We start from the raw sequence: 23431 nt of genomic DNA, 5'->3' as shown, positions 1-23431 counted from the left end.
TTTCCTCAGAAGTCTTGAATCTGAAAGAAGTTTTCTTGGAAAGATGTCTTGCACCCAGTGCATCCCAGGATACAGGGCTTAACTGCTACCTGTGACAAAAGACTCCTGCTTCTGGATGTGATCAGAGTGAGAGCTAGAGGTCCCGGAGGGGGCACCTGTGGGCACTCCCCCAGGGACACGCAGCTAGTTCGTAGGAGATTGTCTGGCCACCCATCCTACTCTCTCCTTTCCCTGGCTATTCCGTGCCCTGCTCCCGACAGCACAGGCTGTGGACAAACAGAAGTGTGAGCTGTGAACTGTTGCCATCCCCACTCTGTGGCAAGGGGTTCTCGTGAGCACCCCCATCCTTCTCTGAATGAGGACCGATCAGCCCATTCAGAAAAATGTTGAGCTATAGAATTTCCTGACAATGATACGCACGTGTGATTTCCTTCCATTGTAGTGAATGAAGGCTAAGAATCCCTCTCTCTCTCTCTCTCTCTCTCTCTCTCTCTCTCTCTCTCTCTCTCTCTCTCTCTCTCTCTCAGGCCTGGAGATTAAAATATGAGAGTTAAGGAAAGGAAAAGAACATTTTGCACAAAATGTCCCCACCCCACCAGCTTGGTGAACCCCTGCTTTTCTTCTAAAACCCTGGGGTGGCCTCCTGCAGGAAACTCCCCCCTCTCTCCCCGCCCCACATGTCTTTTGTTATGTTGCATAGCAAAGTGTTCATATTTTCTCTCCCCTGATGGACCATAAGATCACTGAGGCAGCGCCAGGTGTTACCATTACTTGTCCCGGGGCCAAGAACCTTCAGAGAGTTCAATATTTGGTGAAAGGCATTTTCATGTCTCAAAAAAGATACTTTAAAGAAAACTAGGAAACAAAGCATGCTAATTTTTTTTGAGTCAGGGGAATGGCATGCATGCTTACTAGCAACCTACTGTTGAGAAATTTAACAAAAATGTTATCTGTACCTTGGCAAAATCTGCATGAAAGTGGGGAAAAATGGGAGCCACAATAGATAGAAAATCAGAACCCTCTTCCTTTTGGGCAGCAGACAGGCAACAGACTGAGAAAATTGCCCAAACCCCACTTTGCATCTAGATATTTTGTCATCACTTGATACAGTTAAGCAACATTTACAAGGTAGACGTTTGCACAAAGCCCCACGCCAGGCCCTATGGCAACGAAAGGAAAAGATCCAGTTCTGAGCAGCTGCTATTAAATCATTCTTACATGAAGTGCCCCCAAGCACTTTCCCCATCATTCCCATTGATGTCAGGGTGAAGGCCCATTGCATATCATTTCCCGTGAGCCCTGAGATGAAACGTGTGGGTGCTTGCCTCTCTCCGCCCTCGTGGCCGTCGCTGCCCACACAGCATTTATTCATCTCTCTCTGAAAGGGATTTTCATTATATTTTGGCTAGCTGTGTGTGTCTCTGCCTTCTCATACATGGGTCAGCAAAACAAGATCCTCAGGCTAAATCCAGCTTGCTACTTGTTTTTGGAAACATGATTTTATTGGACAGCCACACTCATGCATTTGTCCTTGTGTATGCCTGCCTTTGCATGCTGCCACGGCGGGGATGGGTAGTTGCGACACAGACCATATGGCCTGCAATGCTTAAAATGTTCAGTCTCACCTCTTACAGAAAAAGTTTGCTGACCTTTGTTCTGATACATTGTGAAGTCTCTGAAGGCAATGGTTATGCTGCTTTCAACCCCAACATCAGTACATTTATTAACTCAGTCCACACATCTTTCGAGCCCTATGGTGTGTAAGGCACTGTTCCAGGGGATGGTGGTGCATCCCTCAAAGAGGAAAGCAAAGCGTTTGCTCTCATAGAACTTACATTCTAGTAGAGAGGCATGGAGCAATGGACAAACTAACAGGATATGGCAGTGATAAATGTTATGGAGAAAGACAAACTGAGATGGGGGGATTGCTGTGATGGGTGGGTGGGTGGCCGTGGTGGTAGCAGGGGAATTGGTTTTACGTAGGTCCATAAAAAAGGTGACAGTGGAACAGAGAGTCATATGGGCTCCGAAGGCCATGCAAGGGACGGATGGGACGTGCTGGGCATGTTTAAGGAATCACCAGGAGGCCATGTGCCCCGAGGAGAACAAGGGCCCGTGTGGGAGGAAATGAGGTCACTGTCTGAGTCTGTGTTTTCTGGGGCTGGTGTTATTCTGGTGAATTGCTCTGGGAGATGGGAAGCCGCTGGAGGGTAGAGCCGAGGAGAGGCAGACTCTGTCATGTTTCGGCACGCTCTCTGGCTTCTGAGTGGAAGACAGACTGTGGGAGGGGGGAGGCAAGGGTGAGCGGAAGCCCAGGGACCATTTAGAAAGATACTGTGATCACCCAGGGAAGGGATGACACTTGCCTGGCCCATGATCACAGAGGTGATGTGATGAGGGTCCTGGATTCTGGCTTCTCAAGGCAGCTCAGTACCTGGCATTCAGTAAACATCTCTTGAATAAGATGTCAGTGTTTCCACTGGGGTCATCAGTGGAATCACCACTAGACATTGTGCCTTCACCGCTCTGGGGTGGAATCCTGGCACCTGCATAAATACAGTCAGCATAGCTACACACAGAATTGACGTGCCCATCCCTCTGTTGAGATCTATTGGTAGGTGTTCTTGTTTCACCTGAGAACAAAGCAGACCAAAGGGGGCTACATTTTCCCTTTAATTTGCAGTCTTCTTATGGGAAGAGAGAAGAAATTTGATGTAGAGATCATTCTGTATTTCCACAACTAACCAAAATAATGATCAAGAAGTAAAACCGTTCAATTTCTTCCAAGCCATCTGTAGTTGGCTGGGACCAAGTAGGGATGGTGAGTTTCTCAAAATAGCAGCCCTGGAGTTTTTTGCAGGTTATGAAATGATAAGCAAGCTTTACTATTTCAAATCTCAGCTGCCCATTTATTCTTCGTTATGTAGTTAGTATTAGCAAATGTTTGAAGATTTGTTTAAGATACCAGGCTTCTATGAAGCCAGCAGCTCTTTAATTTTTAACAAGCTCAGCGCATATTTTACCCTTTTAATGATCAGTTAACCATTCAGCTGATAGCAAGCTGAGCATTAGTTTAACCAAAGCACCGCATGGTATTCCTGGGGGATGCTGTTTCAGAAAGGGTCAGGGCATTCCAGAAATCATGAATTTTGTAAATAAATGGACATGTGAATACAAAAAGGCCAGTTGTCGGAATCACTAAACATAGCGCTGCATGCAAAGCCTTCCTGTAAATCTGGCTGGGGGCCCTCCCCTGGAGAGGGATGTGAGCCTCGGGGCCACTGGGTGGGCTGCAGCGGGCTGCGTCTAACGCGCCCGTCCCGTTCCGCGGACCTCAGCTAATAGGCTTGAAAGGGAGAAGGTTCAAGGAGGCTTGGTTCCCAGGCCTGCTAATGAGCATGAGGCCTCTTCCCCTTTAATGAGCCGGGGTTTATGTGGGATTCTTTCCCCTACCCTTTTTGAAGGGAAGGCAGGCGAGAGTTCACAAAAGCAGCCAGTCTTCGTGGCAAGGAGAGAGTGCAGCTGGGCCACCCGAAAGCAGCTTGGAGGGGGAGCAACAAAGCTGGCGGAGACCGTGCCCAACCAGAGTGGTTCTGGGTGTGAGGCTGCACCTCCTGCCAGCCCAGCCTGTCACTGGTGACAGTGACAAGCCTTTGGTGGGGGTTTTTAAGCCAGGAAGGCTAAGCAAGTTCCCTCAGCAGCCCTTGCAAGCCGCCTGGGAGTAATGCAGGGACCTTAAACTGCTTTCTAAACTGTAGTCTTTACCATTGTTATACCTTATCAAATGAACATTGTGGGCATTAAATATCACATAAATACTGCAGCCTTGTTCTAATTAACTAAATCGTTATTAGTCATTCATATCCAAGCCCACTGCAGCCACTAAAAAGGCCCCCAGATATTTTTCTCTGCTGCTCTCTGCCCACTGACATCTCCCTGTCAGATTAAACAGTAGAATTATTCAGAAGAGTAACAAATACATGCCAGAGGCATCGCCACTATCACAGTCATCTTTGTGAAAAGTCATTGTTTTTTCTCTGGAATATATTTTGGAGACTCACATCCTGTATTTAAGCGTGATCATTTCTGCTGAAATCATTCACTTGATGTCTGATGCATTTCATGCCCATTTCTACTTCTCTGAAGCCTGGTTTGGTACTACAGAGCAAAAAGTCCTAAGACACACATACATTAACATGTAAGGTCATAAATGCAAAGTTATGAAAGACTCTGTAGTTCGTTAATTAATGTTTCTACATCGTAATTTTCAATGCAAGGTAAAATTTGGCTGTGACACAGTAAGATTATTGTGATTAGATACAAATTATGGAAATTACAGGTTCAATAACTTGCCAGTTTGGAATAAGACTTAAAAAAAATTTGCAAAAAAAAAAAAAACACAACCCCAAACACCACTTTCAGTGACTGGAACTTTGAGAGAATGTTCGCTGGTATGCTGGCTTAGGGTGGTCCCTTCCTCCTTTCCCCAGGGAATAGAAGGAGAATTATTTGGAAGGTACATACATTTACCCTCCCATGACCTGTGTTTGGAATGATTCTGAGATGCATTCAAAGCTGACAGCTCCCCACGGCTGACCCCCTCTCGCCTAATCAAATCTTCCATTCTGTTTCCAGATAGCTGATCAGCTTCCTTGGATTTTGCTGATGACCCAGGAGAGCTTTGCCTGAAGATGGAAACACTGGAGTCGGAGCTGACCTGCCCTATCTGTCTGGAGCTCTTTGAGGACCCTCTCCTGCTACCCTGTGCACACAGCCTCTGCTTCAACTGCGCCCACCGCATCCTGGTGTCACACTGCACCACCAACGAGTCCGTGGAGTCCATCACCGCCTTCCAGTGCCCCACCTGCCGACATGTCATCACGCTCAGCCAGCGAGGTCTAGACGGGCTCAAGCGCAACGTCACCCTGCAGAACATCATCGACAGGTTCCAGAAAGCATCAGTGAGCGGGCCCAATTCCCCCAGCGAGACCCGCCGGGAGCGGGCATTCGACGCCAGCACCATGACCTCTGCCGAGAAAGTCCTCTGCCAGTTCTGTGACCAGGATCCTGCCCAGGACGCTGTGAAGACTTGTGTCACTTGTGAAGTGTCCTACTGTGACGAGTGCCTGAAAGCCACTCACCCGAACAAGAAGCCCTTTACAGGCCATCGTCTGATTGAGCCAATTCCGGACTCGCACATCCGGGGGCTGATGTGCCTGGAGCATGAGGATGAGAAGGTGAATATGTACTGTGTGACCGATGACCAGTTAATCTGTGCCTTGTGTAAACTGGTTGGGCGGCACCGAGATCATCAGGTGGCAGCTTTGAGTGAGCGCTATGACAAATTGAAGGTTAGTCCGATCCGCCTTAAGCCAACCCCTTTCTGCCAGCAAATGTCATGGAAATAAAAAGTGTATTCACGGCTAGCCGCCTGGCAGGTGAAGCCTTTCTCTTCACCTTTGTTATCTGATTAGTTGTAGCATGTTTTTTGGCAGCCTATGAATGTTGCACAAGAAGGGTATCTTGTAAAAGTTCACTGCTGCTTGTAATTTTAGCGTTGTCAAGGTGAGGGCGAATTCGAAAAATCTGGATCATTTTCAATCTTTGCAGTTGAGAGAGAGAGGGAAGGAAGGAGAAAACAAAAAGGGATGGCAGATAAAATCTGCCTTTGGGCATTCGGGGGGCATTTATTTTCTTCAGTCATCAGGGAGAACTAATTTCATTTGAATTGTACCTGTATCTAGTTACTGCACAGACAGGACAATAGAAGGAGAAAGGACTGTAGCAACTGTGGGATTTTAGAGGACATGTGACCTCTTATTCCTCGGGTAAATGATCCCCACCCAGCCTATAGGGAAGTGACTGCTCTGGCCATCTGGGATTCCATGCAAGTATCTCTTTTCGTGTAGGCTTATTTTTCAATAAGGTTATAGGCAAGCCTGTTGGAACTCCACTTTTAACATGAAATCATTAACCTAACTCCAGCTCTGGGAATAATAATTAATATGACTCTATGTCAAATTAAAATATCACTCTCTAAATATGGATAGAATGCACCAGGGAAGAAATAAGGCAGGTCTCCCGATGTCTGTTCAACTTCAGGCGACGGTGGGTCTAATTATTGCGAACTCAGCCGAGAGCTTGCTCTGATAGTGAGGTCCTATGTGCACTGGCTAATTTTAGATCACAAGACGCCAATTAAAAGGAAAGGAAATACAAATTAAGAGCTTTGAGTAAATATATATTGAAGTTCTTCCTCTCAGGAAAAACACACACCGAGTTGCTGAGCAAACAAGAGAGGAATCATGTGATCACAGTGTTATCACTGAGAGCACACTGTCCCCTTTCACAAATGGTTCCTCTCAGGTCTCCTTAGCGCCGGTGGGCGGACTGTTTACTGGGCCCTCGTGGTTTGTTTGGGGATGCCGGGATTAATGCCCAGCATTTGTGATTTGGTTTGGCTATTTCTTGACATGCCGACGGAAGTGAATCCTGACTTCCAGATGTCACCTGGGCAGCGAAAGCACCATTTGCGCAGCCTGGCTCACGGGGAGTGGCCAAGGGCGTCTGGGGCGAATCCATCTTTAAATGCACGGAGAAAGTGGGCCCCAGGATTTAGGGGATACAGACAAGGGAAAAGGGAAGACTGATGCTAACTGGTTTTCTAGTGTGGCCAGAAACACACCTCCAAACTTGGTACTAGGACAGGCAATGCGTGTGTGAATTGTGCCTCTAAAACTCTTCAGAAGTTGATCTGGCTATCAGATGTTAGAAACCAAGGTGATCATTTCCCACCCATTTCTCCCCGACCCCCCTCCATCCCTTTTTTGGTTGAGGACAGAATATTTGGGATGATTAAACATATAGGTGTTTTTGTTTTCCAAAATGTAAACATGCCAGATTGCAGGGGAGATGGGGTGGGAATGGTTCCTTTATCAAAACTGTGTTTGATTGGATTAACACTGCCTTTTAATGCCGGATCGTTAAAACCCCACAGCGCTGTCCCATATTCAACAGCTCCCAGACTTAGATATTTAAACCTGGTGGTCAAGTTCCACTGGTGACTTGTATACTCTCACAGAGCAGTTACTAATCATGTACATAACACCGCCACATTTGTGAGGGGACACTGTCACGCTGTAGCCCTTCTTGTCATGAAAATGAAACTCGTCATTATGAGTCCTGCACCCTTGTCTAATCAGGCCAGCGTGCTAGTTGCTGTTGATACTGTCCCTGGGAGGGCCTGACAATTAACGATGTAATATTTTTTATCTTCTAATTACAGAGAGATCAGCTTACAAACAGCACCCAGTGCACCAAAACACATGTACAGCCTCTCAACAAAATGTGCTTATGAGCATTTTATTAACAGCCATTTCACAAAATGTGTGCTAGAGCATTTAAACAAATAACATGCTAGCGTGGTATGTTTGTTCTATAACATGCCACTTATATTAGGATAAAGAAATCATAATATGTGACTATGACTTTCCAGTTATCACACACTTATGAACGTGTACTTTCCTGTTTTGTTTAAAACTTAAGAACAATCTAGACGTTGAGCTTCAAAAAAGTAATAGCATACTGAAAGGATCCAAGCTAAGGAAGTGTGTTTTTGTTAATTACTACTTTGGTCCTAAAAAATAAACATGTCCTGTAAGTGTATTTTTCTAAGGCTTTAGCATCTCATATAGAAATGGATTTGTAATGCTGTGGAGACACAAAGCATGGAGAAATTTGAGGAGGATTTCATTGATAAGATGATAGATTTGCTTTACTTCTTTGAGTATGGAAGGACCCAGGTGTCTCCTGTTTGAAAACGTTTTCCTTCTGTTAGTAAAAGTCCATTATTTGAAGAGGGGAATTCTGCAATGATTATTAAGAGTACATATTACACTAATACTAACCTTTGTGGAGCATTTGTACTCATACTAGGTTTCAGTATGTGTGTGTTTTTATAAAGAAATGGACTGTCCTTTTGTACCTTACGACTTTTTTTTAGGCACATAAGAAAAAAAACATAAAAATTCTAATGTAGAATTCATGCAAAGTCTTCCACATCATCTGAAATAGCATCGTGTCAGTAACCTAATGCTTTCAGAGACTGTGCATTGGGAAGCATTCATAAAATACTGAAACAAAGAGAAAATTAAACCAGCATTTCCTGAACTTTATTTTATAAAGATAAAAAGAGGAAAGTCCTCCTGCCAAACACGTGAGTCTCTACATGGAGCATATGATGATGCGGCCCTTTTACATCATCCTAATTGAATTTTAGGAAGCCTTTCAGTCCTCCAATCTTGGATTAAAAAGTTTGGTTTGTGAACCACATATAAATATAGGAGAATTTAATGTAATGCATTCCAGAGTTCTCAAGGAATTACAATGCAGTAATTCCTTTTTTTCTGTTCCAACGTGCAATGTTGGAGCTCTTGTTTCTTTTGTCTAGTTATACCTATAAAAATATACGAACTAAGAAAAATTGACCTTTCATTGCCATTCAGTTTCAACATAGCCCACTTCCAGTTAGCTGGAGCTGAAGCTCCAAACATCATTTTGCTATTCAGACCCTGAAGGTTAGCTGAGGGAGTTTATTTGCGCAGTGCCCGTTTCAGTGGATCATCCCATTGTAATTTTGTAATAGTTTGGTAAAGGTTCTATTTACAGCTCAGTTTTCCTACATAGATAGCCCTTCTGATCTAGCAGTGAGGACATGGGATTTCACTCCTGGGTTGCATTATCTGGACTGTAAGTTTCTGTATTTTTGAGAGTCTTGTACTTTCTTTGTAATTGGGGAAGTTGTAAGTGGATATTAAACTAGACTTTTTCCTGTAGAGTTTCTATAACTTGTTTCTTCCTTGGAAATAGTAGCAGGTAGTGCAGGTTCCAGTGAAAGGTGTGTGTGTGTGTGTGTGTGTGTGTGTGTGTGTGTGTGTGTGTGTGTGTTACATGCATATAGCAGATAGAGGCCAGGGATGCTGCTTGCATCTGGCGACGCATGGGACAGACTGTAACCACATGGAGTTTTCTGGCCCCAAATGTGAGTGGTCCCCAGCACGGTGGGCTGAGAGACTGTGTTCTGTGAGAGGAATTTATATAGTGTTTGCCACTATATTTATTTGCTAGGGCTGTCTTAATGAGGGACCACAAACTAGATGGCCTAAATGATAGAAATGTATTGTCTCAGTTCTGGAGGCTAGAAGTCCAAATTCAAGGTCTCAGCAGAGTTGATCCTTCTGAGGGTTGTGAAGGGCGGATGTGTTCCAGGCCCCCCTCCTTGGTTTGTAAGTGGCCGTTTTCTCCCTGTGTCTCTTCACACAGCAGTCTCCCTGTGTGCTTGTCTTTGTGTCCAAATTACCCCCTTTTGGAAGGATACCAATCATACTGGATTAAGGGCCCATTCTCCTCCAGTATGACCTCATTGTAACTGGTTTCATCTGCAATGACCCTAGTCCTCCATGTGGTCACACTCTGAAATATTGAGTGTTAGGACCTCAACATAATGAATTTGGGGAGGCCACAGTTCAACCCATTACAGTCATTTATTTCAGTGTATACCTAGTTATCTAGTCACTTAACACATGTCTCCTTGAGGGATTTAATCACCCTAAGTTAGGCAGAGGCCTCTGGCTCACACTGTTCCATTGCTCACCTGAGACTGACCGTAGGGCCTTGCAGATAATTAATTCTCAGTAAAGAACGTGTCAGCTGCCTTGCTAATGATCAGCTATTAACCCTACATGAAAGTTTAAATTAAATGCATACGCATATTGCTGATAGTCATTCTTATGTATGACAAAGAATTCTGTAAGATAATTTCTAAATCAGAGTAGGGCCAGAAATTACATTATATTTTAGCCATTATTTTAATGGACATGAATTGTCATTTTGGTCTCTAGTGCATTTTGTCAGCTTACATTTTAATGGTGTGAATTTTTATGAACCAGATCTTTAACAGCTGTAGAACAATTCACATTTGTTTCATGCCACTATGTGATGGACACTTGATAGACCCATTATATCTATTTTTTCATGTATCCTCCAGTTAACCATATGTCTGTCATACAGGTTTTTTTAAGAGGTCATGAAAACGTAAGCTAATATACGTTGCCTAAATGAAGGCAATACGAACAGACGGTCTCCCTCCTTCATGGAGCTTATAAAGGCTGGTAGAGAACTCCAGTAGGTAAACGGCTTCCCTGGTGGTGGTGGAGAGAGGCACATCGTGCCCAAAGCAGGGCCACCAACCCCAGACACAGAGATGGAGAAAGGCTTCCCAGAAAAAGGACCATCACACCTACCATTCCAAGCCTTTTATTAGACAATGATGTTGAGTTTACTAGATGTCTGCAAATTCCCTGATATCAGTCATTCTTTTTTCTTTTTTAATTAAGGTATCATTGATATACAATCTTATGAAGGTTTCACATGAGCAACATTGTGGTTTCATCATTCACCCATATTATCAAGTCTCCCCCTCACCCCACTGCAGTCACTGTCCATCAGTGTAGTAAGATGCCACAGAGTCATTACTTGTCTTCTCTGTGCTGTACTGCCTTCCCCATGACTCACCAACATTATGTGTGCTGATCATAATGCCCCTTAATCCCCTTCTCCCTCCCACCCATCCTCCCCCACCCCTCCCCTTTGGTAACCACTAGTCCCTACTTGGAGTCTGTGAGTCTGCTGCTGTTTTGTTCCTTCAGTTTTGCTTTGTTGTTATACTCCACAAGTGAGGGAAATCATTTGGTATTTGTCTTTCTCCGCCTGGCTAATTTCACTGAGCATCTAGTTCCTTCCATACTGTTGCAAATGGTAGGATTTGTTTTCTTTTTGTGGCTGAATAATATTCCATTGTGTATATGTACCACATCTTCTTTATCCATTCATCTATTGAAGGACACTTAGGTTGCTTCCGTACCTTGGCTATTGTAAATAGTGCTGCAATAAACACAGGGGTGCATATGTCTTTTTGAATCAGGGATCTTGTTTTCTTCGGGTAAATTCCTAGAAGTGAAATTACTGGATCAGTCATTCTTTTTTTATTTTTATCACATATGACAGCCCTTATGCAAGCCATATATATTTTTTTAAACTAGTTCACAATAATTCCCTAGATTTCAATCTAAAATGTAGATATACCATATGACGCTTCATGCCATGATGCCACGGGAATATGAGAATTAGTCAGATGTAGGCCCTCCAAAATATTGTGCTTATATAGGCTCTCACCAGTCCCAACTGGTCCCTTCAAAATGCACCTCTACTAGTGCCTACTTCTTCGGGCCACTTCTTCAGTCTGCAATCTCTCTCTATATATATTTTAAGTTCTCATGTGATGAAAATAGGGTTCCTAGATATTTGTAAAATATGTTAAACCTACGTCTGAATTTTCTTAGTTTGGTACAGAAAATATTTACAACACACAGTAAAAGAAAACATCTCCAGGGCTATGTTTTTAGCAGTGAGCTCAAGGCCACATCCTCCGCCTCTCTCCTTCTCACCTGTCCATCACCCTGCTACGTTGCCTCTCCCTTCCTTCACCACCAGAGGGGATATGTTGTTGCCTGATGATTTATTAGTATTGGAATCATTTCTGGTAAGTTCAGAGAGTTCTGGAAAACGCACAGAAAAATATACAAGGTACGTTTGAGTCATGTGGTATCTTTTAGTCACGCGGCTGTGTAACATATGTAATTCTTGGGTACATGCTTAATGCTTAGCATTCCTCTGTGCCGTGTTTTATGGGGTAATAATATACATACTTGCACAGAAACCTGGGAGAATGAAATAAAATGCTTCATGTAAACCTTCAGCATTGTGCCTGGCAGAGAGAAAGCCTGCAATATATATCAGACACCAGGGGGTAGAACAGTGTGATGGGGAAGGTGTGGCCTTTGGAGGTGGACTGCCTGCCAATTCTTGTTTAACCATTGCTTGTAGTATTTGTACGTCAGATAAGTGTCCATATTGTTGCTTTAATGTGTTCCATAGTTTTGTTTCTAAAGCCTCTGGGAAAGGGCAGACACACAACAGTGAATAGTGAATAGCCACTTGTTGATGCACAAGTGCAGAGTTGATGGGTTAGGAATGGGTTCGGCAGAAGAGGAAGAGGTGACTCTGGGTTTGAGTAGAAAAAAAAACCTTGCTTCGGGGTGGTAGGATTTATGCCGCCCTGACAGATCAGTGGATTATGCATCCAGGAAGGAAAGTGAGGTGCGCCTCGGGAGGGAGGCCAGCGCAGACCTGTCAGCAGGAGTCTACAAGACAGCCTGGGCTTCTAGACAATGCTGGCTAGGGCACAGGGACCTGGCTGACAGGCCAGGAGAGAGAATTGTGGAAGAGTCATGTTGGGGGAAGATTTTGAAATTCTTTGAATGCCAGGTTAAGAGTTTGGGGCATTTTTACTCTTCCGTACAGGGTGACCCTGAAGTAATTTCATTTTTGAGGGAGAAGCTGATGTAATGTGTATTTTCTGAAGGTAAAGTCAAATGAGGATATCAGGATCAGGGGTACTGTGTCCACAGAAGAAACAGAAGGGGAGAAGGCAGTCACATTGCTTTAGATTTGAAAGTCTCTATTTTCACTGGGAAAGTGAAGTAGTATCATAGGTCAAAGCCCACCACATGGTCAACAGATGACGTGAAAAGGTGGGAGATTCAGTGTCTTCCCTGTGAAGAGTAGGAATAGGAGGTGTCACTGCTCCCCGGCTCTTGGACACAGGCATAACTGTGATTGTACTCCTGCTCACCTAGTGCAGCGATGCACTGGCAGCGGCACATGCTTATTTCTTCTGGCTTTTGGATTCCCTATCAGGAGGCTGCTGTTCAAACCTCTGAATGCCCACTGCAAGCCCCAGTAATGTTTTAAAGCTGGAAGCAGCCTTGGAGCTTGTGTTATTTCATTCCCTTTCTGCAGATGAGGAAATTGGCACTGAGTGGAAAAAGTTGCCCAAACCACCTTGGAGAGGACTGTGAGCTCAGCCCAGGACACGGTTCCTCTGCTTGCCCCCTTTGCTGTCTTCGGCCACTTCCTCCTGCAGCTCACACTGCCAGCACGGACCGCTTCGCCTTTCGTGGGGTCTAGTCATCTCTGAGGTTTCTTTGAAGTTTTGAGACTCCATGCAGTGATTTCACACTGTGAACACACACCTGGCCTGGCGGTAGACCACCGTCAGGGATGGAGCGCGATGCTTCTGGGTCCACCACAAAAGCTGCCTAAGATATTTCCATGCTGGCTTTGCCTACAGTTGAGCCAGCATAGACCAAGTTGTCTTCAAGGGCCAGACCTCTTGTCCAGCAGCTGGGTTCATATAGATGGACCCAGGTGACCTCCAGGGACACCGCAGAGCAGAGGAGATGCTCATTGGAAACAGACAAATTATAATTGCCAGTATGGGCTCACTAATGTCCCTCTTAGGTCGTTTTTTCCCGAATGTCTAAACATGCAGATAACTACTTAATTTTATTTAAATATATAAAGCAAGTAAACATGACTGAGGAGTATCTATTTGTGCATGGTCCTTGAAGTTAAGTTGAAAAGGTTTGAAAGAACACAGTTCATTTCAACCAGTTGCAAAGTTTAAGCTAGTATGATTTGCTGAAATTACATAACTACCTATTTCATTTTTTAAAGGCCGTGATATTCAAAATTCTCTCATTCTGTCATTGACAAATTCTAAATGTGGTTATTCTTAGAAAGACTGGTAAGTTTTCAACACTGGATAGGTAAATAATAAAGAGGGCATGAGTGACCTGAGAAAGTCAGTGTGGCTAAAGATTTAATTTATTCCTAGTACTTGACATCAGCATTCTGAAAAGTCTGATAAAACTCCATTTACAAAAGCCACTTAAAACTTCCTTTATATTTTGGACTTTTACACATGATACTTAAGGTCTTTGTCTACCCATGAGGATAGCTTTTAAGCTGACAGAGGCAAACACATTTTGCATTTCTCATCAAAAAAGAAAATGCTTATAAAGTGCCTCGCACGGTGATTGGCACATAGTAAGCGTTCCATGAACATGAGGTATTATTATATCTGGGCATTTACTGTTAATAATAAAGGCTTCATTGGTGTAATCCAATCGTGGATTTCCTGACAGTGTCATAAATTACTCAGTGGTTATAGGGTCGATTTGTGTTTCTGGCTGACATGGGAAACTTTGAACAACCCCCAGGGGAATTATAAGTGGGTGGAAACTTTGATTTGTCATTTCTAAACCAAGCTGAGTAGTAAAATGGACTTATAAGAAGTAGTGAGTGGTGGAGTGAAAGAAATGGCTTTAAAAACAGGCACCATTTTGAAGCCCATGGGGGATGAGCTAGTCCTTCATGTTTTTGGTTTATCTGACGGATTCAACACCATAGGTGTTGACAGAGGACCTAGGACTGTTTCCTAGGAAAGCGAGGCTGGCGTTCGGGTTTATGTCATGACTGTCACATTTAGACACGTACAGACAGATGAGACGAATATGGGTGACAAGACACACAGGCAGCCTGGACCAGCCACATGCTCAGCCAGCCAGCCAGCCAGCCTCTTGGTCTTAGATTGCCTTTGGGGTGTGAGTGCAGGATGGAGCAAGCCGGCCTGTCTCCCTTAGAATAGGAAAAGGGGGGGTGGGGTTCAGTACTGCTTAGGGCTGTGGCGGAGAAAACTCCGAAGCGAAGGTGCCCGCAGAAGGAGAAGCCTTCCCTCCTCGGGCCGTTTGTTCTCGGCACTCTCTTCCGTGCCATGGGACAGGGTGCAGAGAACAGTGGAGCATCATCTGCCTCCTCCCTTCTATCTCTTTTCCTGCTTATTGGGGAAAGAACCGGGAACATAGTGGTTTTTTATTCACATTGGGACAATTCGGTTCTTATTACTGAAACAATACAGAGACCATGAAAAGCTTCTACTCCCTTTGTGCCTTTATAAGTGATCTTTTCCCCCATGTACTTCTCAAATCCTGCTTTAAAAGAAAAAGAAAGAAAGGAAAGAGAAGAACCCTCAATCTCCCAAGGACTATTTGTGCGCAGCTAATGAGATAAGCACTGGGTAGACTCGGAATACAGAAACGAATAGCAAAGAGGAGGTGCTCCTCCCGTGGTCTAGACATATTATAACATGCGATGAGAGTATATAGGAGGCCTATGAAAAAGAGTTCCATGAAATTTAATTCATGAGGTAGTTTTTAACATGAATAATAGTAAAAAATTGCTGACTTAGGTGTTGCGCTCTGGAAACTGCCTAATTCCAAAAGCTGAAGTGAAAGCACGGTTCAGTGAGAAGCCCCTCCCCAAGCGGGAGGTGAGGCCTCACTGTGCGGGCTCTGAGCCAGGATGAAATCTGGGCCAGATTCTTTGGTATGAAAGGTCTACTGTTGCGGGCTGGACCGGGAGCTCTTCTCACGTGCTTTCCTCAGAGGTCTCCGTTTCCTTCCTGAACGGGGAGCACAGGTCAGGGAGACAGGCAGGCGCAGAAGCAGCTTGTGTCATACCCACTCTGAAAGGGCCCATCTCTCAGAGACGTTGGGAGAGGCAGCTGGAGGAAATGCTGCCGGGTTGCCAGGCCAGCTGGTGGGCTTGTTTTATCTGGGAGGGAATTTTTCCCAACTTAGGTGAACTTGGGCATTAGGATAAATATCCTGGCCCAGTAGCGAGGTTCATTGCTCCCTCCTTTGACCCCTGACATGGCTTCCAGAGCTCAGTCGCTCTTGGTTGGCATTGAATGATTGAAGGAGCTCGGAGGGAGATGCTTTTCTTGCCCCTGGATTGTTGAATCGAGCTCTAGAGGGTCTCGGCAAACAAGGGTCTCACCCACTTGTAGTGTTCAGCTCATTAAGTCAAGTGGTTGCAGTTTCTCTTTTATTCTAGAAAGCCAACTGGAAACATATTAGGCAAGGCCACCATGCTGCTTTCACGTATCTGGAGAAAGTCTTGTAGGCCAGAGCTGGGAGGGCATGGAGGGAGGGGGAGTTATCTTTCAAGATGCTGCTTTAGGTTGTTTTGAGATGCGGTTCAAGGGTATTTGTTGAGTCAATACTGACAACCAGCTATTACCAAGAACAGTAACTAGCATTTGTAAATCTCCACATTGCCAGTTTGCAAAGCACTTTCAATTATTATTTGATCCTTGAAACAACTGTGTATCCCTGAAAAAGCATGGGAATGATAAGCTCTGCTCAGTAGAGATCTGGGGAGGATTAAGTGAAATCATGGAGGTCCAAGTGTCTAGTAGGTCGGGAGAAGCTCGGTAGATAGGAACCCTCCTAACCATGCGGAGCATGATGCTGTGGGAAATTAAACAGCATGACTACGGTTAGAGAAACTGAAGTTTGGGGGCTCAGACCGAGGGACGCCTTCTTGCCCCTAATTGATCACCACCTATGACTAAGGCAGAAGGAGCTATGGCCCATTCGTGCCACACTTCCAAAAATGAGCAAAAATGAAAAAGAACTTGTGTGATGGTGAGACAAAGTTCTTTTCCCTTAACTTTTGGCATAAGAGCTCCCTGGAAATGAGCAAAGAAGCTTCCTTTAAAGTGGTAACTGAAGATGATCTCTTTTCCATTCTAATAGAAATAAAGAAGTAATAATACAAACCTGAAATATGGAAATCCATGTGGAATAAATTTTATTTACTTAACAGTAATGTTGAATTATTTAATTCTCATCAGCTTCTCTATATGTAAGTGTTAAATGAAGGAATGAATGAATATTTGATGATCCCTGAATTCATGTCATCACTCGAAATGTGATTATTTATTTGCCCTGGTTAAAAAGGTAAATGTTGAGTCTTGGTCTATGAGTTTGACATTTCAAACCTCTTAAGAGACTTAAGTGAGTTCCTACTCATATTTACTTATTCTTGGCAAAACATGGATACAAATAAAAATGGTCGCCCCATGTTAATTAATAATACAGCTTTGTCCATTCCTCTTTCTAAGATTTTTTATCAGTCAGAATTGTAGGTTTATGTTAGTTTCTTAAACCAGTGTTTCTCAAACATAAATATATATAAATGTATTCAGGGGTCTTATTAAAATGCAGATTCTGGTCCAGCAGGTCTGAGACGGGTTTGGAGTCTGACTTCAACTTGTGCCCTGGACTTGTCATTTTAGAGTTACGTGAACTTAGGGTACAGAAAAGGGGGAAACTAACTCCTCTAGCCCTCATTTGTTCATCTGTAAAACCGGTGATAATTCAGTCCTAAGCCCTGTAATGCTTGACCGTTGGGAAACCCTGGACTAAGACCAGTGGCTCCTCTCTCCCTCCCTGAGGACTTCTGTCTTCCCTCTCTTTAGTCCAAATTTCAGGCCTTTTTTTGTGGTCATAAAGTCCATATAGTTTCTTCTAAGAAGTCAAACAATATAAAGTTTATGTAAATAAAAGTGAAAAACCTCCCTCTTCAACCTTCTTCCATCCCTTCTTCTAATAACTCCAGATTATTCTTTTTTTTTATTAGTTTTATTTTGGTATCATTAATCTACAATTACATGAAGAACATTATGTTTACTAGGCTCCCCCCTTCACCAAGTCCCCCCCACATACCCCTTCACAGTCACTGTCCATCTGTGTAGTAAGATACTGTAAAATCACTACTTGTCTTCTCTATGTTGCGCAGCCCTCCCCGTGCCCCCCACACTATACATGCTAATCGTAATGCCTTCTTTCTTTTTTCCCGCCCTTATCCCTCCCTTCCCACCCGTCCTCCCCAGTCCCTTTCCCTTTGGTAACTGTTAGTCCATTCTTGGGTTCTGTGATTCTGCTGCTGTTTTGTTCCATCAGTTTTCCTTTGTTCTTATACTACACAGATGAGTGAAATCATTTGGCACTTGTCTTTTTCAGCCTGGCTTATTTCACTGAGCATAATACCCTCTAGCTCCATCCATGTTGTTGCGAATGGTAGGATCTGTTTTTTTCTTATGGCTGAGTAATATTCCATTGTGTATATGTACCACCTCTTCTTTATCCATTCATCTACTGATGGACATTTAGGTTGCTTCCATATCTTAGCTATTGTAAATAGTGCAGCAATAAACATAGGGGTGCATCTGTCTTTTTCAAACTGGAGTGCTGCATTCTTAGGGTAAATTCCTAGAAGTGGAATTCCTGGGTCAAATGGTATTTCTATTTTGAACATTTTGAGGAACCCCCATACTGCTTTCCACAATGGTTGAACTAATTTACATTCCCACCAGCAGTGTAGGAGGATTCCCCTTTCTCCACAACCTCGCCAACATTTGTTGTTGTTTGTCTTTTCGATGATGGCAATCCTTACTGGTGTGAGGTGATATCTCGTTGTGGTTTTAATTTGCATTTCTCTGATGACAAGCGATGTGGAGCATCTTTTCATGTGCCTGTTGGCCATCTGAATTTCTTCTTTACAGAACTGTCTATTCAGCTCCTCTGCCCATTTTTTAATTGGATTATTTGCTTTTTGTTTGTTGAGGTACGGGAGCTCTTTATATATTTTGGATGTCAACCCTTTATCGGATCTGTCATTTATGAATATATTCTCCCATACTGTAGGATACCTTTTTGTTCTATTGATGGTGTCCTTTGCTGTACAGAAGCTTTTCAGCTTGATATAGTCCCATTTGTTCATTTTTGCTTTTGTTTCCCTTGCCCAGGGAGACATGTTCAAGAAGAGGTCACTCATGTTTATGTCTAAGAGATTTTTGCCTATGTTTTTTTCTAAGAGTTTTATAGTTTCATGACTTACATTCAAGTCTTTGATCCATTTCGAATTTACTTTTGTGTGTGGGGTTAGACAGTGATCCAGTTTCATTCTCTTACATGTAGCTGTCCAGTTTTGCCAGCACCATCTGTTGAAGAGACTGTCATTTCCCCATTGTATGTCCATGGCCCCTTTATCGAATATTAGTTGACCATATATGTTTGGGTTAATGTTTGGAGTCTCTATTCTGTTCCATTGGTCTGTGGCTCTGTTCTTGTGCCAGTACCAAATTGTCTTGATTACTGTGGTTTTGTAGTAGAGCTTGAAGTTGGGGAGTGAGATCCCCCCCCCACTTTATTCTTCCTTCTCAGGATTGCTTTAGCTATTCGGGGTCTTTGGTGTTTCCGTATGAATTTTTGAACTATTTGTTCCAGTTCATTGAAGAATGCTGTTGGTAGTTTGATAGGGATTGCATCGAATTTGTATATTGCTTTGGGCAGGATGGCCATTTTGACGATATTAATTCTTCCTAGCCAGGAGCATGGGATGAGTTTCCATTTGTTAGTGACCTCTTTAATTTCTCTTAAGAGTGTCTTATAGTTTTCAGGGTATAGGTCTTTCACTTCCTTGGTTAGGTTTATTCCTAGGTATTTTATTCTTTTTGATGCCATTGTGAATGGAATTGTCTTCCTGATTTTTCTTTCTATTAGTTTATTGTTAGTGTATAGGAAAGCCACAGATTTCTGTGTGTTAATTTTGTATCCTGCAACTTTGCTGAATTCCGATATTAGCTCTAGTAGTTTCGGAGTGGAGTCTTTAGGGTTTTTTTATGTACAATATCATGTCATCTGCAAATAGTGACAGTTTAACTTCTTCTTTACCAATCTGAATTCCTTGTATTTCTTTGTTTTGTCTAATTGCCTTGGCTAGGACCTCCAGTACTATGTTAAATAGCAGTGGGGAGAGTGGGCATCCCTGTCTTGTTCCCGATCTAAGAGGAAAAGCTTTCAGCTTCTCGCTGTTCAGTATAATGTTGGCTGTGGGTTTATCATAGATGGCCTTTATTATGTTGAGGTACTTGCCCTCTATACCCATTTTGTTGAGAGTTTTTATCATGAATGGATGTTGAATTTTGTCAAATGCTTTTTCAGCATCTATGGAGATGATCATGTGGTTTTTGTCTTTCTTTTTGTTGATGTAACTCCAGATTATTCTTAAAGACCAACTCTAGGCTCACCAAGGACTACTCTAGAGTAGATAAGAGAATCTCAGACTTTCCATATTGTCTTTACCACCTTCATAATTACAAAGCATATATTATTTTATAAATGTTCTTTGGGCACGAGGCTTCCTGTCCCTACCATTTGTCCATTTTTCAAGCCCAGTGACTGTATCTTATAGTTCTTTTGTATCTGATGACTCATTTTTCAATGACTAGAACATTTTTAAAAGCTACAAGGTATTTTATCAGAGGGAAATACTTGTTGAAACAAATGGAATGGTCTGCAATAGTTTAATCAAATTATAGTCTCTACTGTGTCAGTAGAACCTGTCCATCAGATAAAAAAGGAAAATCATAGCCCACCAGCCCTTTTTTTGAATTTTAAAAACATAACAGGTGCACTATTTGCCTTTCAGGTCTCTGCAGTCATTTCTGAATCTACAAATTGCTCCTTAATGATTTCATTTCTTTCAAGAAAGTATTACAAAGAGACCATTTGAAGTTTTTTAAAACTTTAGTTCAGACAGAAGCGATTAAATATTTGTCATTCATGAAGGGTGGGATAAAAACAATATTATATGCATATATATATTCCCGCATATATACTTTTCGGGTGTATTTTTGTTTTCTGCTGCCTCAGAAACAGAGTTGTCTTCAATTTGACTTTGAGGCAGGATGATAAGAAATCATGACCGTAGGGAGTAACATTTTCAGTGTACAGTTGCCTTAGTATGACAACCTGGGGAACAAGGGGGCTGATACCGGCGTCCAGTGGATCAAGGCCAGGGAGGCTGCTAAATCCCCTCAAAGCCCAGGACAGCGCCCACAGCGGGGCATCATCCGGCTCCAAATGCCAGTGGTGGCAAGGCTGGGACACCTGAGTGGGACCGGAGCGTCTTTGCAGGCAGCACAGAGGGAAATGCTTGGCTTCACTTCCAGAGGCATCGCCTTATGTGTGTGAACTCCAAATCCAAGTCTCTTTTGAGCTGTCGAGAGGTCAGCCTATGAGAATCTCCCTCCTGCCATCTGTGGATGCCCCAGAGGTGGCTGGCAGCCACCGCGAGGCTGTGTGCTTCAGTCTTCTGCCCACCGGGTCCCCAGCCCATCTTGAGCAGTCTGGTCTGGGCCTGCACACACCATGCTCTGGGCTGTTTCAGCAACAGTTAAACCTCCAGAGACTTACTAAGTCCTCTTTAATCCCTTCCCCAAACAGGATTTAGGTGCACTTGATATCTGCCATCCCCCAGATTTCCTAGTTCTTGCACCTCATATTGGTGACTGCCTTGCAGGTGTAGCTGTCTGGGTCAGAGATGGCTGGGGGCCTTCCACCGAGTGGGAAGTCTGCAGAAACAGGCTGGCAACTGGGATTTTCACCCAAATGACTTATCGTTGATGTAATGGTTTGAATGTGATATAGTCAATGTGACTTATTTCCATAGTTCAAATGGTACTCATTAAATCTGTCTTGCAAAGGAACCACTTATATTTATGTAGCTCTGTGTCTTTATCTGCACAGAACTGTAGATTAAACTCCTTGAGTCAGGGACTTGGACTGACGTAAATCAAATGTGAGTCTTCAGTGCCGAGGCTGATGGTCCTTAGGCATAATTTCCAAGTACTCATTCCAGCGAGCAGATACTCGTTGTTTCGCAAGAGGCTCACGTCGTGAGAGCCCAGAGCTGGATGAGCCTTCAGCATCGTCTAACCCAGCGGTTCTCGCCCTGGCCGCACACAGATCACCTTGAGCAGGGGCGCAGCCCAGTGGAACAAGATCCTCTGGGGTGCAGCTCAAGTCCTGGGGTTTGCCCAAAACTCCCCAAAGTGGTTCTATTGTGCAAACTGGGTTGAAAAACTTCAATCTTGCCCAACCTATTACAAATGAGGAAACTGAGGCCCAGATTAATTCCCACAGCTCAGGAGTCAGCTAATGCTGTAAGAGCCAGCTGCTAACCACTGTCAGCTCCGCAGGCTGCATGGTTTCTGTCAGAATCACTCAACTCTGCCCCACCCTGAAAGCAGCCGTGGCCAGCACAGAAACAAGTAGGTGTGGCTGTGTGCCCATGGAGTGCTATCAGAACGGGCAGCCGGCGGGCTGGGCCCCTGGGCCATAGTTCGCCAGCCCCTGGTGTAGGGCTCCCAGCTGGTTAGCGGAAACCCATCAGCCAGAACTCAAACACACCCACCTTCAGTAAGCGTTCTTCGATTGATACAGTCCTCCTGCCAGAGACAGTGTCTCTAACATACCCGGTCTCTGAAGACGTTAAATAAATACCTTTATGTAAGTTAAGACAAGTATCTTTTTGTAGATACTCTTAGTCTAGAGCATAAATATTTTCATAATCTGTGTTCTCATGAGAGCCTTCATTCTGAAGATACTTACCAAATTTAAGATAATAATAATATAACCCCAATGTCTCTGTTCTACTAAAGTAAGAAGCCAGTCAATAATATTTCTGCCCAAGAGATGTTTTTCAACAGGAGAGTCCAAAAATAAGACAGTGTGTTCAGACCACCAAACCAAGAAGGAAAAAAAAGTTCTACTAAAGAAAACTGGACTTGATTTTCTTTTTAGTCAATGAAGACATCAGTTGTAAACTCTAATTCTTTATTGTGATGATGGCCCATGAGGGGATATTTTGTTCATATTTCTTTTGGATAAATCTGAGCAAATTTGAATATTGTATCTAAAAGCTACAGATGCCTCACAGGAGTCCTTGGGAGAGACCGTGGAGTAAGGCCGAGACAGGGGAAATGAAGCCATCGCAATTAATTCAGAGAGTTATGTGTTCGGCTCTTAATTTTGATCTTTTTCCCTGTTATAGCCCTTCTTGCAAAGTGCACTCATGAAAGTAGGTTTCCTGGAAGGTTCAGAAGCCAGTGGATGTGGTCGTTTTCCTCGGCTGTTGGTCTGGCTCGCTTGGTAGTTAGATACATGTCTATATTTTTCAGAGAAGGTGACTCTGTCTCTTCCATTTTGTGCCTAAACAATACATTTGATAAAAGAGTTTCCTGTCCTGAGAAAAATCATTGTCACGTTTACAATAATAAATGGCTTTCTGTTAGTGATTTCCCTGAACGGATAAACACTAGGGATGGTGAAACAAAATGAAATTTATTTCCTGCAGGAAGTGTCCCTTACCCACCTCCGTGACCCCTCTCTTTAGGGTGCTCTTGCCCCACGATGCCCCTCCCTACGGTGTCCGACAGATGCTGTAGCTAAGTTTGCTTCTCCACTTTGCTCACTCTACCTTAGTAAAACTCTCCTGCAGCCTTAATCTGTGATTCTCGAGGCTCAGGGAGAGCCATCTTTCCAGGGCTGTTGAGAGTTACATAGCCCGGAGAGGTTTTAGGAAACAAAGTGTTCCAAACAAGTGTCCTAGCAGATGGATGATGTGAGTGAATACGTAGCATTTCTTCTGACAAGGAAGTGTTAGGTGATGAAACAGCTGCTGAAGGTTGACCTGCTGCTTGTCTAGGTAAGCGCTGCACTTGACCTTGTCTCTGTAGGATGGAAAATAGGCAGAGAAAGTGTTGTAAAAAATAGGGGTT

At 43.6% G+C, this 23431-nt stretch overlaps 1 protein-coding gene across 6 annotated transcripts in view; it reads left to right on the top strand.

Annotated features, from left to right (window-relative positions):
• MID1 (midline 1) overlaps window positions 1-23431 on the top strand; it is a 338498-nt gene that overhangs the window by 225415 nt on the left and 89652 nt on the right. For 4 of the 6 annotated variants that reach the window (XM_036913002.2, XM_036912999.2, XM_036913000.2 and 1 more), the window contains exon 2: window positions 4636-5351. In XM_036913002.2, coding sequence (XP_036768897.1) covers window positions 4692-5351 — 660 coding nt within the window. In that variant the 5' untranslated portion in view covers window positions 4636-4691. Of the gene's footprint in view, window positions 1-2690; window positions 2822-4635; window positions 5352-23431 lie in introns of those variants that run through there. The other 2 variants (XM_057495881.1, XM_036913003.2) reach the window with 2 other exon arrangements.

This window comes from Manis pentadactyla, chromosome X (assembly GCF_030020395.1).
Source record: "Manis pentadactyla isolate mManPen7 chromosome X, mManPen7.hap1, whole genome shotgun sequence".
Classification (NCBI taxonomy): domain Eukaryota; kingdom Metazoa; phylum Chordata; class Mammalia; order Pholidota; family Manidae; genus Manis; species Manis pentadactyla.
This window is presented reverse-complemented; position numbering and strand designations above follow the sequence as displayed.